At 46.9% G+C, this 19,557-nt stretch overlaps 1 protein-coding gene and 2 non-coding genes across 6 annotated transcripts in view; 2 read left to right on the forward strand and 1 right to left on the reverse strand.

The window, feature by feature from the left end:
* Positions 1 to 1,081: 1,081 nt before the first annotated feature.
* On the forward strand, positions 1,082 to 1,223 carry LOC120367514 (U4 spliceosomal RNA). Its single transcript, XR_005581884.1, has one exon. It is a non-coding gene; the product is annotated as a U4 spliceosomal RNA (small nuclear RNA).
* Positions 1,224 to 2,640: 1,417 nt separating this feature from the next.
* XPO6 (exportin 6) overlaps positions 2,641 to 19,557 on the forward strand; it is a 127,582-nt gene continuing 110,665 nt past the window's right edge. For 3 of the 4 annotated variants that reach the window (XM_074381895.1, XM_003930224.4, XM_074381897.1), the window contains exon 1: positions 2,642 to 3,286. In XM_074381895.1, coding sequence (XP_074237996.1) covers positions 3,284 to 3,286 — 3 coding nt within the window. In that variant the 5' untranslated portion in view covers positions 2,642 to 3,283. Of the gene's footprint in view, positions 3,287 to 19,557 lie in introns of all 4 variants that reach the window. The other variant, XM_074381896.1, reaches the window with a different exon arrangement.
* On the reverse strand, positions 5,533 to 5,593 carry LOC120367462 (U7 small nuclear RNA). The gene has a single exon (XR_005581845.1). It is a non-coding gene; the product is annotated as a U7 small nuclear RNA (small nuclear RNA).

Consider the following 19,557-nt stretch of genomic DNA (forward strand, 5'->3'; position numbering starts at 1 on the left):
GAGAGTCAATTACTCAAGATACCGTAGCTAGTAAAGTTAAGAGCTGGATTTCACTCCAAATGAGTCTCATCCCAAAGCTTTCGCTCATCCTAATAAACTGAGCCAAGAAAGTGACTTAGCTTCCGTTTTGATTCATCTGCTTACCTACTGAGATGGCTTCTCTTGTACATGCTGTTTCTACTGCCTAGAATGTTCTATGCCTCCTCCCTTTGCCTAGCAAACTCCTTCTTCTTTCAGGTCAAAGCTTAAATAAATGTCACTTCCTGACTTCCTCCCCATCCTAATCCGACAGATTATTTTAGATCCCTTGGCCTTATGAGTGTATAAACTATATTAAAGTTATAATAGATTGAATTTTTCCTTCATTGTTATCACAGCGATAACTGATCTATTACTATAATTTGTCTCTAAATTCCATGAGGACACGCATATATTTGTTTTGCTCAGCATTGAATCCTTGAAATAGTGATTGTCACTTAGTGGGCAACAATAAAGATTTGATAAAATAAATGTGCTTCAGGCCGGCACCATGGCTTATGCCTGTAATCCCAGCACTTTGGGAGGCCCAGGTGGGCACATCCTTCGAGGTCAGGAGTTCGAGAGTAGCCTGGCTAACATACGGTATCTAGACCTACAGCATCAGCTTCATTTAGGAGCTTTTTAGAAATGCAAATTATTCAGCCACATCTCAGACCTACTGGATGGGAAAGTTTATGAGTGGGGTGAGTAATCTTTGTTTTAACAGTCCTGGGTGTATTGATTCAGATCACACTGAGGTTTGAGAGAAAAGAAAAATAGCTCAGGGCAGTCTGAGTTACGTGAAGTATGCAAAATTTCTCAGGTCCACTGAAATTTGTGTCTGGGAGTTCAGGCACACTCCCACCTCCACATGCCTGGGGACAATTGTTTAAAGATATTTTCAGACTAGCTGCCTCCCCCATTTCCTTCAGGTTCCTGAAATTTGTGATACAAAGAACAGTGCATAGACAACAGCTTATGTTATTTTTCCCCCCACTTTCTCACCATTCCTATTCAACCTTATGTTATGCTGCTTCTTTTTTCCTTAAAAGCCCACTTGAGAAGCTTTGGGCAGTGGCAGTATCGTAGCCAATGAGGTTTATACGAGGCGCAATTATTGCTAATTGAAAACTTTTCCCAATACCCTGCCATGACAACTTGAAAATGTAGTCGGCACTGGCAATTTTTGACAGTCTCTACGGAGACTGAATTAAAACAAACAAACAAACACTCACTTGAGGACAGGCACGGTGGCTCACGCCTATAATCCCAGCACTTTGGGAGGCCGAGGCTGGCACATCACCTGAGGTCAGAAGTTCAAGACTAGCCTGGCCAATATGGTGAAACCCCATCTCTATAAAAATACAAAAATAAGCCTGGCATGATGGTGGGTGCCTGTAGTCAAGCTACAGGCAGGAGGCTGAGGCAGAATTGCTTGAACCGGGAGGCGAAGGTTGCAGTGAGCCGAGATTGCATCACCGTACTCCAGCCTGGGAGACAGAGCGAGACTGTCTCAAAAAAAACCCCAGAAAAACACCACACTCTAGCCTCGGCGACAGAGCAAGATCCTGTCTTAAAAACAAACAAACAAATAAAAACTCTATTTGTAGCTGCTGCTAATTGGAGCATATGTTCAGGGCAACTTGAATCTATGCTTCTGGTTGGCCATCCTCAAGCTTTGGGCTTGACTAAACGCTATACTTAATCCTATTTTCTCAATCTCGTTATTTAGGGTTGACAAGACCCACAGAGTTATATAGTTGCTCCAATATAGTTGCTCCAGTCTAGGTAGTACCCACACCTGCGGGCTCAGTCTCAGCTGTTTGGGGTAGTTTCCTGACTCTGTTTCTTAAAATTAGCACTTTCAGCCTGGCTGGATGACTCACACCTGTAATCCCAGCGCTTTGGGAGGCTAAGGGAAAATTGCTTGAGCTCTGGCGTCCCAGACCAGCCCAGGCATCACAGGGAGACCTCATCTCTGCAAAAAATAAAAATATTTAGCTGGGCATGGTGGTGCACCAGGAGGTTGGGGCTGCAGTGAGCCACGATTGCGCTACTGCACTCCAGCCTGGGCAACAGAGCAAGACCCTGTCCCTAAAAATAAAATAAAGATGAGCACTTTCACGAGTAGGTGGGTTGGAGGCTAGGAACAGGAATCTAATTCGTTCTCTGCCCCCTCAGCACTTTGACTATAGAAGTTTTATTTATTTTTCTCGTCCTAGCACCCACAGCAGCGCCTGGAATATAGTCAGGCTAATATAGTCCACTATATTCCAGTGGACTGCATGAATGTAAGCTCACGAGGCCGCGTAGCCCCACCCAGCCAACGCGACGCTCCGCACGTAAAGGACGCTCAGTAAAGCTTTGTGGAATGAATGGAGCGAAGGAAATGAAAGAGAAACCGCTCCTTTACTAAAATGGCAGCCCGGGCTCCCTTTACCAAGATGGCTGCCGGCCCGCGTGGACAGACGGGCGGTGGGCGCGGCCAGAGGGGGCGTGGCCAGAGGGCGCGTGGCCAGAGGGCGTGGCCAGTGGGAGCCGTCAGGTGCGGCCCCGCCCTCCCCCCCGCTCCCCCCGCTCCCCCCGCTCGCCGCGCTCGATTCCGGATTGGTCCGGTTCCAGCGCCGCAGACCGGCGGCCGCGCTGTGGGGCCGCCTGGCGCTCGCCACTTCCGGCGCGTTGGGGCTGTTGGTCGGGGGCGGCCGCGCGGTACTAGCGGGAGGCTCTGGGGCGGGCGCGAGCAGGGATGCTCTCGGGGGCGGCGGCCGCAGCCGTGTGGGCTGAGGCGGCGAGGACAGCGCGGGCCCCCGGGCCTCTCCCCTGAGCCGGCCGCCTGGGCCGCGCAGCCGAGGCCCCGTCAGCCTCCGCCCCTTCAGCCTCGGGGCCGGGCCCGCCGCCACCTCTGCCCGCGGAGGCCGGGGAGCCCCTGCCTGGGCCCGCAGCCTCCCCCGCGGGGGTCGGGCCCGGGCGGGGGTCCCGAGCCGCTGCCCTCCTCGCCGGCATCCGAGCCCCATTTCCTGCTTTTTCAGTTTCCTTGGGGAGGGGCGGGTGGGTCTGGATGAATTGTCTCAGGGGCCCCGGATGAGGCGACCCGGGTGGCCCTGCCCTTTTTAGAGGGTCCCCACGGGGCCCGGTGGGGAAGGGGTTGTCTTTGCACGGGCGGGGGACTTCCCGAGTCTGCCGGGACCATGACCTGAACTGTGCGAGCGGGACGTGTCCGAAGCCCAAGAACCAGCTCATCTGAGCCGCCCCCTCCCCGGCCAGCATGGTAAGTGGGATCGCAGCCCCTTCCCTCCTGGGGTGTCCTGCCGGAGGGGTGGGAATGGGCCCCGGGGCTGCTGAGCCATTGCTTTTCTCCCTATGGCGGGGAGAGGCGCGTGCCGAGCCTGGCCGGTGACACATGCGTGCAGAGTGTGCAGCCCCGGCCCTGCGCTCCCATCCCCCCAGGGGTGATGGCTCAGGCCTGGGAGGGCCCTGGGAGCACGGCAGGCACAACCCTGGCATCTGGTGTTTGCCTCCTGCAGCTCCTCCGGCAGTAACTATCGTTTATTGAGGGTTTACTACTTGCCAAGGCCCTGCCCGAAGTGATTGACGTGAAGTAGTATTTGATGATCACACCAACCCTCTGTTCGGAAGTGGGGAGACTGAGGCACGGAGTAATTAATTCCCCCGCTCAAGGTCAAGCGACTTTTAAGTAACAGAGTTAAGATTTGAACCTAGGCATTTCTAATACCTTTAGAGAGCTGGGTGATTGTAGGAGAAGCATCTGATCTAGCTGTAGCTTTATATAGGGGGAAACCGAGAGAAGGATTTACAGAGGTCCCTTGCACAGGTGATGGCAAAGTCAGGAATGGTGATCTTTTGACACCGAGGCTGCTGTTCTACAGACTCTGTCCTCTGCTGAAGATACCTTCCCCGTTTTCTAGCCCCATAGATACTTTCCGTACTCCCCAAAATGTGTGCACCCACATCTTTGTTAAGCATTTGTCTTTTTGTTCTTGTGTTTATTTCTGAGCCTTATCTGTCTATTGCGGTAGACACAGCTCCCTCAAAGACCAAATTGTCTGAACCCTTATCTGCCCCAGCTCTTGGCACATAGTAAGCCCTCGGTGAGTACTGGATCACCTCCAGGGGTGGAGCTGTTCTCCTCAGAGGTGTCACCCATTTTACTCTTGCCAAGTTAGTGCTGTAATAGAGAAAGGGACATAGCTACATCTTTTGTGACACAGACTTTAAGGCCTGTGGGATTTTCAAAACATTCAAGGGGCTCGTGGCTAGTGTGTAAGTCCTGAGCTATGGGGCTTACAGCCAGCTGGATAAAGCACATGGAATGCTGAGCAGCACTGTACAGTATATGCTATTTGTATAGTGTATGTATTTTATTTATTTATTTTTTTTGAGACAGAGTCTTGCTTTGTTTCCTAGGCTGGAGTGCAGTGGCATGTTCATGGCTCACTGCAGCCTTGACCTCCTAGGCTCAAGCAGTCCTCCCACCTTAGCCTCCCAAGTAGCTGGGACTACAGGTGCGTGCCACGATGCCTGGCCAATTTTTTTGTGGAGATGAGGTCTCACCATATTTCCCAGGCTGGTCTTGAACTCCTGAGCCCAAGTGATTTCCCCCCCACCCCCAGTCTCCCAAAGTGCTGGGATTACAGGTGTGAGCCACCATGCACAACTGAGTCTGCATATTTTAACATATATATGTACACAGTATGTATTGTGGCAGATCAGGTATCTTAGTTCCAATTTCCTCAACTATGAAATTTGGGGCTAGAAATTGTTTAAAGAATAATCTAGAGTTATGAGGTATAATATTTAGTGGCTGATGAAAGTAGCACTCATTTCTTCCTTCATTTATTCTTTCAGCATCCTTTTTTTTTTTTTGAGATGGAGTTCTTGTCACCCAGGCTGGAGTGCAGTGGTGCGAGCTCCGCTCACTGTAACCTCCGCCTCCCATGCTCAAGCAATTCTTCTGTCTCAGCCTCCTGAGTAGCTGGGACTACAGGCACATGCCACCACACACAGCTAATTTTTGTATTTTTTAATAGAGATGGGATTTTGCCATGTTGGCCAGGCTGGTCTCGAACTCCTGACCTCAGGTGATCCATCTGCCTTGACCTCCCAAAGTGTGAGGATTACAGGCCTGAGCCACAGTGCCCGGCCTTTTTTTTTTTTTTTTTTTTTTTTTGTGTGTGTGTTTTGTTCTTGTCACCCAGGCTAGAGTGCAGTGGTGTAGTCTCGGCTCACTGCAACCTCTGCCTCTTGGGTTCAAGTGATTCTCCTGCTTCAGCCTCTAGAGTAGCTGGGATGGCAGGCATGTACCACCATGCCTGGCTAATTTTTGTTTTTAGTAGAGACAGGGTTTCACCATGTTGGTTAGGCTGATCTCGAACTCCTGACCTCTAAGGATTTACTCACCTTGGTCTCCCAAAGTATTGGGATTGCAGGTGTGAGCCACCATGCCCGGCCTCAATATACTTTTAAATTATTTTATTTTATTTTATTTTATGTTTTTTGGCTTCCGGCCCAAACCAGAAATTCAGAAGAGACAGATTCTAAAAGAGCTGTAACACTTAAATTTTGTTTTTTAATTGTAAAATATACATAATTAAAATTTGCCAGTTTAACTGTTTTTAGGTATACAGTTCAGTGACATTAAGAGCATTCGTACTGTTGTGCAGTCATCACCACCATCCATCTCGGAAGGTTTTTCCCAAAACAACCTATACCCCTCTTTTCTCAGTTTCTCCCCCACCCCACTTTCCTTTCTATTTCTATGAATTTGGCTACTTTAGGTAGCTCATAGAAGTGGAATCCTGCAGTGTCTGACCTGTTGTGACTGGCTTATTTCACATGGCGCGGTGTTCTCTGGGTTCATCCGTGTCGTGGCATGTGTCAGAGCTTCCTTCCTTTTGAAGGCTGAATTCCATTGTGTGTATGTGCCACATTTCATTTATCCTTTCATCCATTAGTGGATACCTGGGTTGCTTCCAACCTTTGGCTATTGTGAATAATCCTGTTATGAATACAGGTGTACAAATCTTCCACGTGAATTTTCAGTAGCCACCATATACCAGGGCCTAGGACACGTACAGATGACCAAGGCCCACGTTCCTACCCTTGGGAAACTGAGAGCATTGCTTTAGGACCCTTGGACAGAATTTTGTTATTGACTGAGCTAGCCAAGCACACCTGTATTCAGGTTTCATTTTAATTGGCAGTCAGTAGAGCATCATGGGAATGACACCTTTGAGTAATGAATTGTAAAGTAGTTGGCTTCATGACCTCCATGTGCATTTTTTCTGAGGTACATTGCCAGTCAAAGTTTTTGTCACCTAGACCTCAGTAATTTAAGTACACAGTGGGTGGCCGTAGTTGATGTGAATAGGATTGTCCTTTTTGTGTCACTGACACAGTGGGTCATCGGTAGGTATCCCAGGGTCAGGGGCTTGCCTGGGGTAGGCCCTGTCCCCCAAAGGCAGGGAAACTGTTTCCTGGCTGGTGTCTTACAGGCGGAGGGTCTTTTCCTTGGGATCCCAGCTCTTTCTTTATTCCAGGAAATTATTTCCCCTCCATTTCTTACTGACTTAACATTTTTACTTTTAAGGGTGTTAACTGGCATAAATTTGAGCCTTTTTAATAAGACTTCAAAAAGAAGACTTTTTAAATCTTCAACTCTAGTAAGACTTGAAATTGGTGGAATGTAATAAAAACGACCACTTATTAAGCATCTTTGATGTAGTAGCTATTCTTCACTCACTGCTTTTTTTTTGAGACAGAATCTTCCTCTGTTGCCCAGGCTGGAGTGCAGTGGCGCGATCTTGGCTCACTACAACCTCCGCCTCCTCGGGTTCAAGAGATTCTCCAGGATTAGCCTCTCAAGTAGCTGGGATTACAGGTGCCTGCCACCTTGCCTGGTGAATTTTTTTTGGTATTTTTAGTAGAGACAGGGTTTTACCATGTTGGCCAGGCTGGTCTCAAACTCCTGACCTCAGATGATCCACCTGCCTTGGCCACCCAGAGTGCTGGTATTACAGGCGGGAGTCACTGCGCCTGGCCTACTTTTTCTCTTAGTCATTCAGTATCAGTAAACCCCACCAGTTCTGCTAGGTTCCACTATCGCTGTTCCTGCCAGCGGGGGAGATGGACAGACCTGCTCTAGGATTCCTAGTTGACAAGTGGAGTTGGCATTTAGACCCAAAGTGCTCTACTCCGGAGCCTGTGCTCTTTGGATGCAACCTCATGGGAAGGAGGCTCGGGAGAGTCCTCCACCTGTATTTTATTTAACTTAGAGACAGACAGTGGTGGGGCATAGGGAGTATGGGGAATTTTGTTTACACTAAACTCTTGGCCTTCACATTTAGAATCATTTAAAAAAGATTTGTAGTTGCAGTATAGAATGACAGGAAGAGCTAGCATACTATAACTAGATTTGATTCAATCAATTTTGATTGTATTCTCATGGGTTCTTTTATTTTTTGAGATGGAGTCTTACTCTGTCATCCAGTCTGGAGTACAGTGGCGCAATCTCAGCTCACTGCAACCTCCACCTTCCAGGTTCAAGCGATTCTCCTGCCTTAGCCTCCTGAGTAGCTGGGATTATAGGCACACGCCACCACACCTGGCTGATTTTTGTATTTTTAAGAGATGGGGTTTCACCATGTTGGTCAGGCTGGTCTTGAGCTCCTGACCTCGTGATCCGCCCACCTCACACTCCCAAAGTGCTGACCCATGGATTCTTAAGTGGTGTTAACATGTTAGAGGTTCCCATTACTTCACTGAGAAGTTGTTAGTGTTGAGTGAACTGTTACTTGATACGAAAATTGTGTGTAAAATTGAGTTTTTGCTTATATGCTAATGCATTTCTTTTTTAGTTGCTTAGAAATTGAATTGCCTACTAAGGTTTCTTATTTTTTTTTAATATCAACTACCATGAGTGCCCCCTGTAATGGAGGCAGAATCAGAACTTAAATTTGGCCTTTCACATGGCATGTCATTCACTTGTTCACCACAGCGTTGCATTATACCCGATGCTCTGAGAGGTACTAAGAAGACATGGGGTACAGGGAAATGGCAGGGAAACGTTCAGCAGTACCCAGCGGTTTTGTATGTCAGTCGCAGCATTAGAGATAGTCTGGAGAAAAAGTTACGTTTTGTTTTTTTATTTTTTATTTTTTGAGACAGAGTCTCTGTGTCGTCCAGGCTGAAGTGCAGTCTTGGCTCACTACAACCCCTACCTCTTGGGTTCAAGCAATTCTCCTGCCTCAGTCTCCTGAGTAGCTGGGATTACAGGAGCAAGCACCACTAAGCCCAGCTAATTTTTTTTTTTTTTTTGAGACGGAGTTTTACTCTTGTTGCCTAAGCTAGAGTACAGTGGCGTGATCTTTGCTCACCACAACCTCCGCCTCCTGGGTTCGAGCGATTCTCTTGCCTCAGCTTCCCAGGTAGCTAAGATTACAGGCATGTGCTGTCATGCCTGGTTAATTTTTTGTATTTTTAGTAGAAGTGTTTCTCCATGTTTGTCAGGCTGATCTCGAACTTCTGACTTCAGATGATCCACCCGCCTTGACCTCCCAAAGTACTGGGATTATAGGTATGAGCCACTGTGCCTGGCCAAAAGTTACATCTCAAGAAATGACTTGAATAGCTTCTGAAACAATTAGTACATGACATGGTTCAAATCACCTGATAAAACCAAAATATGGTCAGCAAAATTAATGTAGTATAAAGAAATAGGTAGATTAAGCCAGAGTTTTTTCAATTGGTTTTAATTTTTATTATTTATTTATTGAGACAGGGTGTTGCTCTTTTGCCCAGGCTGGAGTGCAATAGCAGAATCACAGCTCACAGCAGCCTTGACCTCGTGGTCTCAAGCAATCCTCCTACCTCAGCCTCCTTAGTAGCTGGGACTACAGGCCCATGCAACCATGCCCAGCTAATTTTTTATTTTTATTTTTATTTTTTGTAGAGAGTGGGAGTTGCTCTGTTGCCTGGCCTGGTCTTGGTCTTGAACTTCTGATTTCAAGCAGTCTTCCTACCTCAGCCTCCCAAAATGCTGTGATTACAGGCGTGAGCCACCACACCAGGCCAAATAACCATGAAATAATGTATTGACTTCCTGCTATGAAGTTTATAATCCTAGGTGCTGTGGTTACAATGTAACAACATAGTATGTGTATGTGTGTGTGCGTATACACACATATGGCTTCCTATATGCCAAGCATCTTACATCTATTAACCCATTTACTGTCCCAAACAGCTCCATGAGGTAGAGACAGTTTTTTTTTTTTTTTGAGTCAGAGTCTTATTTTGTTACCCACGCTGGAGTGCAGTGGTGTGATCTCGCCTTACTACAACCTCTACCTCCTGAGTTCAAGCGATTCTCCTGCCTCAGCCTCCTGAGTAGCTTGGACTACAGGTACGCACCACCATGCCTGGCTAATTTTTGTATTTTTAGTAGAGATGGGGTTTCACCATGTTGGCCAGGCTGGTCTTGAACTCTTGACCTCAGGTGATCCACCCGTCTCGGCTTCCTAAAGTGGTGAGATTATAGGTGTGAGCCACCGCGCCTGACCTAGAAGCAGTTTTTTTTTTTTTTTTTTTGAGACGGAGTTTCGCTCTTGTTACCCAGGCTGGAGTGCAATGGCGCGATCTCGGCTCACCGCAACCTCCGCCTCCTGGGTTCAGGCAATTCTCCTGCCTCAGCCTCCTGAGTAGCTGGGATTACAGGCACGCGCCACCATGCCCAGCTAATTTTTTGTATTTTTAGTAGAGACGGGGTTTCATCATGTTGACCAGGATGGTCTCGATCTCTTGACCTCGTGATCCACCTGCCTCGGCCTCCCAAAGTGCTGGGATTACAGGCTTGAGCCACCGCGCCCGGCCTAGAAGCAGTTTTTTTTTTTTTTTTTTTTTTGAGACAGAGTTTCGCTCTTGTTACCTAGGCTGGAGTGCAATGGCGCGATCTCGGCTCACCGCAACCTCCACCTCCTGGGTTCAGGCAATTCTGCTGCCTCAGCCTCCTGAGTAGCTGGGATTACAGGCACGCGCTGCCATGCCCAGCTAATTTTTTGTATTTTTAGTAGAGATGGGGTTTCACTATGTTGACCGGGATGGTCTCGATCTCTTGACCTTGTGATCCACCCGCCTCGGCCTCCCAAAGTGCTGGGATTACAGGCTTGAGCCACCGCGCCCGGCCTAGAAGCAGTTTTAATGTCACGTTTTATAGATGACATTCAGTGCACTGAGAGGTTAGGCAACTCCAAGGTCACACAGCGAGTTAGTGCTCATAAGTTACACTTCCAGGGTAATATTTAATACTGCCTCTGCCCTTTGGGAGTTGTTTAGTGGGGAAGGTAAGACAACATACTGTGAAAATGCAAGAGACTGTGATACAGATGATAGTAGAAGAATATATTGGTGCAAAGGACATTGGTACAAAGTTTGCATGGATACCGACCTGAGAGAGATTGGCTGAGGAGAAGAGTCCCGAAAGGCTTCTCAGAGGGAATATTTGAGTCTTGAAGGATGAGGAAGAGTTTGACACTTGGACAAAGAAAGGGCCTTCTAAGTACAAGTTTCTTGCAGATAGTTACAAAGATCAGATACATAGCAACAAAGATAATAGAAAATAATAGTTATGAAGCGAGAGCGAAGGAAATAATAAACGTTGGTTGAGTGTGTGAGACTTTCTAGGGCTGTGTATGGATTACCTACGAACATAGATACATGCTTTACACAAACATGGTATTTTTTATGTGAAACCTTTATTCCTACTTTCCTGGCCAGGTATTGCCCAATTTTTTTGTTTCCCTTTGCAACCAAACTCCAGGAAAGAGTGGTCTGTACCTGGTCTCTAATCACTTCTCTCATTGTTACTGTTTTTTGAGATAGGGTTTCGTTATTGTTGCCCAGGCTGGAGTGCAATGTTGCAATCTTGGCCCACCACAGCCTCGGCCTCCTGGGTTCAAGTGATTCTCCTGCCTCAGCCTCCTGAGTAGCTGGGATTACAGGCATGCGTCAGTGTACCCGGCTCATTTTGTATTTTTAGTGGAGATGGGCTTTCTCCATGTTGGTCAGGATGGTCTGGACCTCCCAACCTCAGGTGATTCGCCTGCCTCGGCCTCCCAAAGTATTGGGATTACAGGTGTGAGCCACTGTGCCCAGCCTACTTCTTTCATTATTTTTAGACACAGGATCTCTCTCTATCTCCTAGGCTGGAGTGAAGTGGAGCAACCATATCTCACAGCAGCTTCAAACTCCTGGGCTCAAGGGATCCCTCTGCCTCAGCCTTTCAAAATGCTGGGATTACAGGTGTGAGCCCCCAGGCCCGGCCTTATTCTGTCTCAATCTCACATATCAAGGTCCCCCCCAACAGTGTTGCTAAATCCAGTGGCTGGCTGTCAGTCCTCATCTTAGTGGATCTGTCAGTAGCATCAGACATGCTGAGCACCCTTTCTGCAGTTCAGTCTTTTGTCGCTTGGCCTCTGGGACACTAAGGTGTGCTCTTGGTTTTCCTCCTGTTGCGCTGGTTGTTTCTTCCTCATCTCATAGCCGGAACACTCTAGGCTTCGATTAGTGCTTTCTTCAGGATACCTGTAACCCAACATCTCTCTCTCCTCAGTTCCAGTTCTCCCGTCTCCAGCTGCCTGCTTGACGTCCAGGCTGGTTTGTGTGACAGGTTACATCTGCCCTCCTAGCTCGGCTCCTTTGGTTCTTGCTGGCTCTGTTGCAGCTCCCTTGGCCTCCTTATCTCTTCAGATCTTCTGGAGGTGTTCCTGCTCCAGGGCTTTGGCCTGGCTCCCTGCCTCTGCTTGGACCATGTTCTCCCTAAGAATGCTTGACTAAACCTTTAAGCTTCAAGAGTCACTTTCCCCTGGGGCCTACCCTTGCCACGCTGTTTAAAATGGTAATCCCACTTTAGCACTTCCAGTCCTCACATCCTGCTTTACTTCTTTTCATACAATTGTGTAACATTTTATGTATTCAGTGTTATTTATGAGGTCGGTCTTTTGTCGTCTCCTGCTAAAATGTTAACTAGGGAATCTCTCTTTTGTTTGTGTATTCCAAGAGTCTAGAACAGTTCTTGGCATAGGGGGCAATTAAATTGTGGTAGGGATGTTGTTGAGGTCTTGGGTGTTCAAAGGGAGCGTTAGGGAGGGAGTAAGCTAGGCTCCTAGGATGGATGGAAGTTTCAGAAGAGAAGGATGTGAAGAAGTAGCTGGAGAGAAAGCTGTCAGGGTAGTTTGTGGCTAGATGATGGAGGTTCTCCAGGACTATACTAGGGAGTTTGGCTTTCTTTCGTTGGATCGTTTTTCCTTAAAGGAAACTCAGTCTGTCTGGTGTGTGTAGGTTAGGTGAGGGGAACCAGATGCTACACCATGCCTTGTGGATGTGACAGGGCCTGTTCTTGCATGTGTAATTTGTAGTTGAGAGGAAGACCTGGGCAAGGGAGTAGTCACTTAAAACTGATTCCAGAGTTCAGAGATGAGAAAGAAGGAAAAGCACAAGCTGAATTTTGGAAGCCCATAAACTGGTGATTAGGAGTAGTAGAAAGTTTCAATCGGTTGGTGATTTGGATTTGGTAGGAATGGAAATGATAATAGGTAAACTGATAGGAACAGATGACAGGAGATGGGCCATGGCTGATAAAATATGGGATGGGCTGTCTCTGTAGGTAGATGAGCATTTGTGGCACTGTTGAGATGAAGGTAATTGGCCCTGGACAGAAGGATGCCAAAGACCGTAAGTGACTGTCAAACATGTCTGTCCAAGCCAAGGAAGGTGTGGTAGCACAGCCTATGCTGAAAGGTAGGAATTTCTGAAAGTGTAGTTGCTACTCCCCCTGCCTCTACTTTTTCAACCTCCCACCTCTCCTTTCCCCTGTCATTCATTCTACAACCCACTGCAGACTGACTTTTTTTTGAGATGCAGTCTTACTCTGTCTCCTGGGCTGGTGTGCAGTGGGGCAGTCATGTCTCACTGCAGCCTCTGTCTCCTGGGGCTCAGGCGATCCTCCCACCTCAGCCTCCTGAGTAGCTAGGACCTGCAGGTGTGCATCATCATGCCTGGCCAATTTTGTATTTTTTATAGATACGAGGTTTCACCATGTTGCTCAGGCTGGCCTTGAGCTCCTGGGCTCAAGTGATCCTCTGGCCTCAGCCTCCCAACGTGCTAGGATTACGGGTGTGAGCTACCGCACCTGGCCAGCAGACCGCCTTTTTGTTTTCACCACTTTTCAAGATGATGTAAACCTGTGTGTGCTGAACCCAGTATGAATGCATAGTTTCAGTCCTTAGGCCATCTGACCTCTGTGTGTGGCCTTTGGCAGCCACTGATCTCCTTTTCTTTTCATGAAACACTTCTTCTTGGCTCCCATGGCATCTATGATAGGACTTTCTGGGTTTAGCCTCCTGTGGCTTCAGCCATAACCCATGTACCAATGAAAACTAAACCTCCCTCACCAGCCTTAGATATCCAAAATGTCCTGACAACATCAAATTAAATGTGTCTTAAACCAAATCCATCATCTTCCTCTCAGGTTAGTGTCTCCTCTGCCATTCCCTGGTTCCATTAATAAACTCATTTACCAACTAGTCAAACGATGAACCTGAGTCATCTTTTTTTTTGAGATGGAGTTTTGCTCTTGTTACCCAGGCTGGAGTGCAATGGCGCGATCTCGGCTCACCACAACCTCCGCCTCCTGGGTTCAGGCAATTCTCCTGCCTCAGCCTCCTGAGTAGCTGGGATTACAGGCACGCGCCACCATGCCCAGCTAATTTTTTGTATTTTTAGTAGAGACAGGGTTTCACCATGTTGACCAGGATGGTCTCGATCTCTTGACCTTGTGATCCACCCGCCTCGGCCTCCCAAAGTGCTGGGATTACAGGCTTGAGCCACCGCGCCCAGCCGAACCGGAGTCATCTTTAACCTCCTCTTCTACACACCCCACAACCTGCTTCCAGACCTGTTGATGCTGCTGCTAACATGTCTGTGATCTGACCCTGACCTTTCCCTCCATTCCCTCGCCTTTGATCAGGCTGTCATTGTCTTTTGCTTTGATTGTTGCTGTCATGACCCGTCCTCTTCCTCCAGGTTCTGCGTCCCTCTGTCCATCTTCCGTATTGCTGAGCTGCCTCATAGAGCTCAGATGTTCTCGTGCCACGTCACCCCTAGTCATTCAGAGCAGAGGGTTCCCATTATTGTCAGAGACCGAGTTTTCATCATGGTAAAGTAACATGGGCCCTGAATTTTAAGTTTCACTTAAGGTCTTTCAGTACGGGTGAAGATGGTTTATTAAATACTTAAAGTGATTTATTTCGAGTAGCTTTGAAAGACTTCCCAAATTACGCCTTGTTCTCCAGCCACAGCAAACCACTTGTCATTCCCAGAACACTCAGTGCACTTTGATGCTTGTCTGCCTTTGCTCATGCCGTTCCCTCTGCTCCAGTGCCCTTTTCATTCTTGCAAATGAAACTTACCTGACATCTCAAGGTTATCATAAACAGTACCTCTCTGAGACTTCCCAGCTGCTAGTCTAACATAGGTCATCTTCTGTTATAGTTAGGTATTTTTTGGCTTTTATTATTTTGATTTATTTGTTTTTATTGTGTAAGAATGACAAGACTGGCCGGGCGCGGTGGCTCAAGCCTGTAATCCCAGCACTTTGGGAGGCCGAGGCGGGTGGATCACGAGGTCGAGAGATCGAGACCATCCTGGTCAACATGGTGAAACCCCGTCTCTACTAAAAAAATACAAAAAATTAGCTGGGCATGGTGGCTCGTGCCTGTAATCCCAGCTACTCAGGAGGCTGAGGCAGGAGAATTGCCTGAACCCAGGAGGCGGAGGTTGCGGTGAGCCGAGATCGTGCCATTGCACTCCAGCCTGGGTAACTAGAGCGAAACTCCGTCTAAAAAAAAAAAAAAAAAAGAATGACAAGACTACATTCTTATAGTAAGTGTCAGACAATTTAGAAATTTCAAGAGCAAAATGTAGAACTCTTGTCTCCTTCCTTGCTTCCTCCTCCTCCTTCCCACTCCAAGCCTGGGAGTGAAGAGGATTAGTTCTTTCTCTTTAGGAGCCCCTACCAGGGTACATCTTACTCTGCTTTGCCTCTCCAGTGCCTAGTAATCATCCAGCAGATATATGAGTAATTAAGAGTCAGGTGCAAAAATAAACCCAAGCAGGTCAAGGTGGGCCCTTGAGGTTAGTAAGTGATAGTAGTAGTATCTGGAGAGTGTGGTAAGATTGAAATAGAGTATGAATGCAGTCAACACCTTGTTTTTCCAAAATCCATGCAACCAGCAAGCTTATTTAACTGTATTTTTCCCCTGCGCGGGTGGAGATGGGCAGCAGGTGAGCAAGGGGAGTTGTTAGAACAAGTGCTGGGTGGGTGGTGTGCTTACTGGGGAGCCCCAAAGCTAATTGCTACTGGGAGAACCCCTGGGGGACAACGAGGAGTGGGAGTGGAGTGAGGTGAAGTCCTTGTGGACCTTAATCAAAAAAAGACACAGGGCGGAGAAGTGAGGGGTGAAAGAGGCTAATGGGAAGGGAAGGAAATGGGCATAGAGAAAAGGTCTGTGTTATGTTTCATCATTGAACTCTGTGCTAGTCATCGTTAAGGGGCCCTCATGCATGCAGTATAGGGTACTTCATTTAATCTCTTATAGCCACCCTGTCAGGTAGTATTACATTCCCGTTTTATAGTTGAGGAAGATAAGGACACTGAGGCCCAGGGAGGGTAATGCTAAGTAACTACTGTTATCTTCAGCTGGGCTAAGAAAATAAAAAACCACAAAAACAAATCAGAATTATCTAGTGAGTTGACAGAGGCAGGATTCAGTCCTAAGATTCCAACTCCAAGGTCCGTGTCTTTTCTAGGTCACCAGGTTTCTTCTTCTTCTTGTTCTTTTTTTTGGGGGGACATGATCTTACTCTGTTGCCCAGGCTGGAGGTGCAGTGGCACAGTCATGGCTCACTGTAGCCTTGACCTCCTGGGCTCAAGTGATCATCCTGCCTCAGCCTCCCTAGTAGCTGGGACTGTAAACATTCACCATCACACCCAGCTAATTTTTGTGTGTTTTGTAGAGATTGGGTTTTGCCCTGTTACCCAGGCTGAATTAGGTTTCTTCTTAAGCTTATGCACATATACATAGGCATATTTACCTAAAATGTAGCCAAGTGTGGTAGCTCACGCCTATAATCCCAGCCCTTTGGGAGGCCAAGGTGGGCAGATCACCCAAGGTTAGGAGTTCAAGACCAGCCTGGCCAACATGGTGAAACACCGTCTCTACAAAAGTACGAAAAAAATTAGCTGGGCATAATGGTGGGTGCCTATAATCCTGGCTCTTTGGGAGGCTGAGGCGGAAGAATCACTTGAACCTGGGAGGCGCGAAGGTTGCAGTGAGCCGAGATGGTGCCATTGCATTCCAATGGGGGCGAGAGAGCAAGACTCCATCTCAAAAAAAAAAAAAAAAAAAAAAAAAGGTAGTCCAATTGGGTATATTGTCCCAGGAAAAATGGTGAATCTGACCAGCTAGCCTTAAAACTTGCAAAAATTTGCCTTAGTAGAAGGGCCAGATGATAAAGGGCTGAAGATAATAAGAGAAAAACAATTGTCTCTGTGTATCCTATAATGTGATAGAATAGAAAAAGTATGACTTGGCCAGGCGTGGTGGCTCATGCCTGTAATCCCAGCCCTTTGGGAGGCTGAGGTGTGCGGATTGCCTGAGGTCAGGAGTTCGAGACCAGCCTGGCCGACACGGTGAAACCCTGTCTCTAATAAAAATATAAAAATTAGCCAGGTGTGGTGATGGACCACTGTAATTCAGTTACTCAGGAGGCTGAGGCAGGATAATCATTTGAACTTGCGAGGCGGAGTTTGCAGTGAGCCAAGATGGTGCCACTGCACTCCAGCCTGGGTGACAGAATGAGACTCTGTCTCAAAATAAATAAATAAAAAATATGACTTAAGGGCACAATAGTAGCTGGTCGATATTACAGGATATCAACAGAAAGGAAGATTACTTGATCTCTTTGAGTTTTAATTCAGGTAAGTCTATAGCTTAGCATATACAATAGGCTCATTTCCATTAGAGCAGCCTGCTGCTGTTTTATATGAAGGGTATAATGAAAAAGATCTCTGGTCTAGGGCTCTCTGAAAAGTTAAATATATTTTGTAATCCAACTGGAGCTGGAGCAAAAATCATTTGTTTCTAACTGGCTAATAATCAGACCTGAAAAGTTCTTTCTTTTCCCTCCCTCCCCTCCCTCCCTTTCTTCCCTTTCCTCCCTCCCTCCCTCCCTCCCTCCTTTTTTTTTTTTTTTTTGACAGTCTTGATCTTTTGCCAGGCTGGAGGGCAGTGGCATGATCTCGGCTCACTGCAACCTCTGTCTCCCAGATTCAAGCACTTCCCCTGCCTCAGCCTCCTGAGTAGCTGGGACAACAGGCGCAAGCCACCACGCCCAGCTAATTTTTTGTATTTTAGTAGAGATGGGGTTTCACCATGGCCAGGATGGTCTTCATATCCTGACCTCATGATCTACCCACCTTGGCCTCCCAAAGTGCTGGGATTATAGGCGTGAGCCCCACCTTCTTCTCTCTTTTCTGTTTTTGAGATAGAGTCTCCCTCTATTGCCCAGGCTAGAGTGCAGTGGCATGATCTTGGCTCACTGCAATCTCTGCCTCTGGTTTTAGCGATTCTCCTGCCTCAATCTCCTGAGTAGCTGGGATTACAGGTGTCCACTACCATGGCTGGCTAATTTTGTATTTTTAGTAGAGGTGAAGTTTTGCCATGTCAGCCAGGCTGGTCTCAAACTCCTGACCTCAAGTGATCTACCCACCTTGGCCTCCCAAAGTGCTGAGATTACAGGTGTAAGCCACTGCACCTGGCCGTTTTTTTTTTTTTTTAAAGAGACAGAGGCATGCTGGGCATGGTGGCTCATGCCTGTAATCCCAGCACTTTGGGAAGCCCAGGCAGCAGATCACCTGAAGTCAGGAGTTTGAGACTAGCCTAGTCAACATGGCAAAACTCCCTTTCTACTAAAAATAGAAAAATTAGCTGGGTGTGATTGTGGGGGCCTGTAATCCCAGCTACTTGGGAGGCTGAGACAGGACAATCACTTGAACCTGAGAGGCATAGGTTGCAGTGAGCCGAGATCACATCACTGTACTCCAGCCTGGGGGAAAAAAAAAAAAGAGACAGGGTCTCACTCAGTTTCCCAGGCTGGAGTAATTGGTGTGATCATAACTCACTGCAGCCTTGATCTTCTGGGCTCAAGTAATCCTCTTGTCTGGTTTGAGTTGTAGTTTGTAAAGAAGAAAAAAGAAAAAGAATTTTAAAAATTAAAAAAAAAAAGATCCTTTAGTCTCAGCCTCCCCAGTAGCTGGGACCACAGGCATGCACCACCATGCCTGGCTAATTTTTTAACTTTTTGTTAAGATCGGGGGGTCTCACTCTGTTGCTTGGACTGGCTCGAACTCATGGGTTCAAGCAGTCGTCCTGCCTTGGCCTCCGAAAGTGTTGAGATTTCAGGAATGAATCACTGTGCCTGTCCCTGGGAGTTCTTTATTTTAGAGTAACAAAATAATTGGATAATTATTATAACTTATCTGGATAATTTTTATAAAAGTGACATGTGCTCATTAAAAAAAAAGTAAGAAATGTCACAAGGTACAAAGAACGTGACAAAGAAATCACTCCACATTTTACTGTTCTTAACTGATTAACTTTATATAAACATTCCATATATCTTTGTGTCTATCCATAGAGGGAATGGATACCTAAAATAAGTACTTTTATTAAAAAAGTGATCATGCCAATTTTTTGATTGATTGATTGATTGATTTTGAGATGGAGGTGCGCTTTTGTCGCCCAGGCTGGAGTGCAATGGCGTGATCTCTGCTCACTGCAACCGCTGCCTCCCAGGTTCAAGTGATTCTCCTGCCTCAGCCTCCCTATTAGCTGGGATTATAGGTGGCTGCCACCACGCCTGGCTAATTATTTTGTATTTTTCATAGAGATGGAGTTTCACCGTGTTGGCCAGGCTGGTCTTGAACTCCTGATCTCAGGTGATCCATCCGCCTTGGCTTCCCAAAGCGCTGGGATTACAGTTGTGAACCAGCATGCCTGGTCTGGATCATGCTAGTTTTAAAATTAAAAAAAAAAAAAAATCAATGTATTACTCTGTGTGTGTGTGTGTGTGTGTGTGTGTGTGTGTGTGTGTGTGTGTGTTTAAACTTCATTTGGAAATAATTATATACTTACAGGAAGCTGCAAAACTAGTACAGAGTCCCATGCATCCTTCACCCATGCAGCCTTTACCCACATTCTTTGGGAAACTTGTATAGCTGTGTGCAATATCAAAACCAGGAAATAGACATAGACACAGTCAATTATTGACTAGACTGCAGACCTTACTTGAGTTTTCACCATTTTAAACATACATTCCTTTGTGTATGTAAGGTTTTATGCAGCTTATTATACTACAAGTTGAGTTATGAAAATACCACGTGGAGGCCGGGCGTGGTGGCTCAAGCCT

The sequence above is a fragment of the Saimiri boliviensis genome, chromosome 12, assembly GCF_048565385.1.
Source record: "Saimiri boliviensis isolate mSaiBol1 chromosome 12, mSaiBol1.pri, whole genome shotgun sequence".
In the NCBI taxonomy this organism is placed as follows: Eukaryota; Metazoa; Chordata; class Mammalia; order Primates; family Cebidae; genus Saimiri; species Saimiri boliviensis.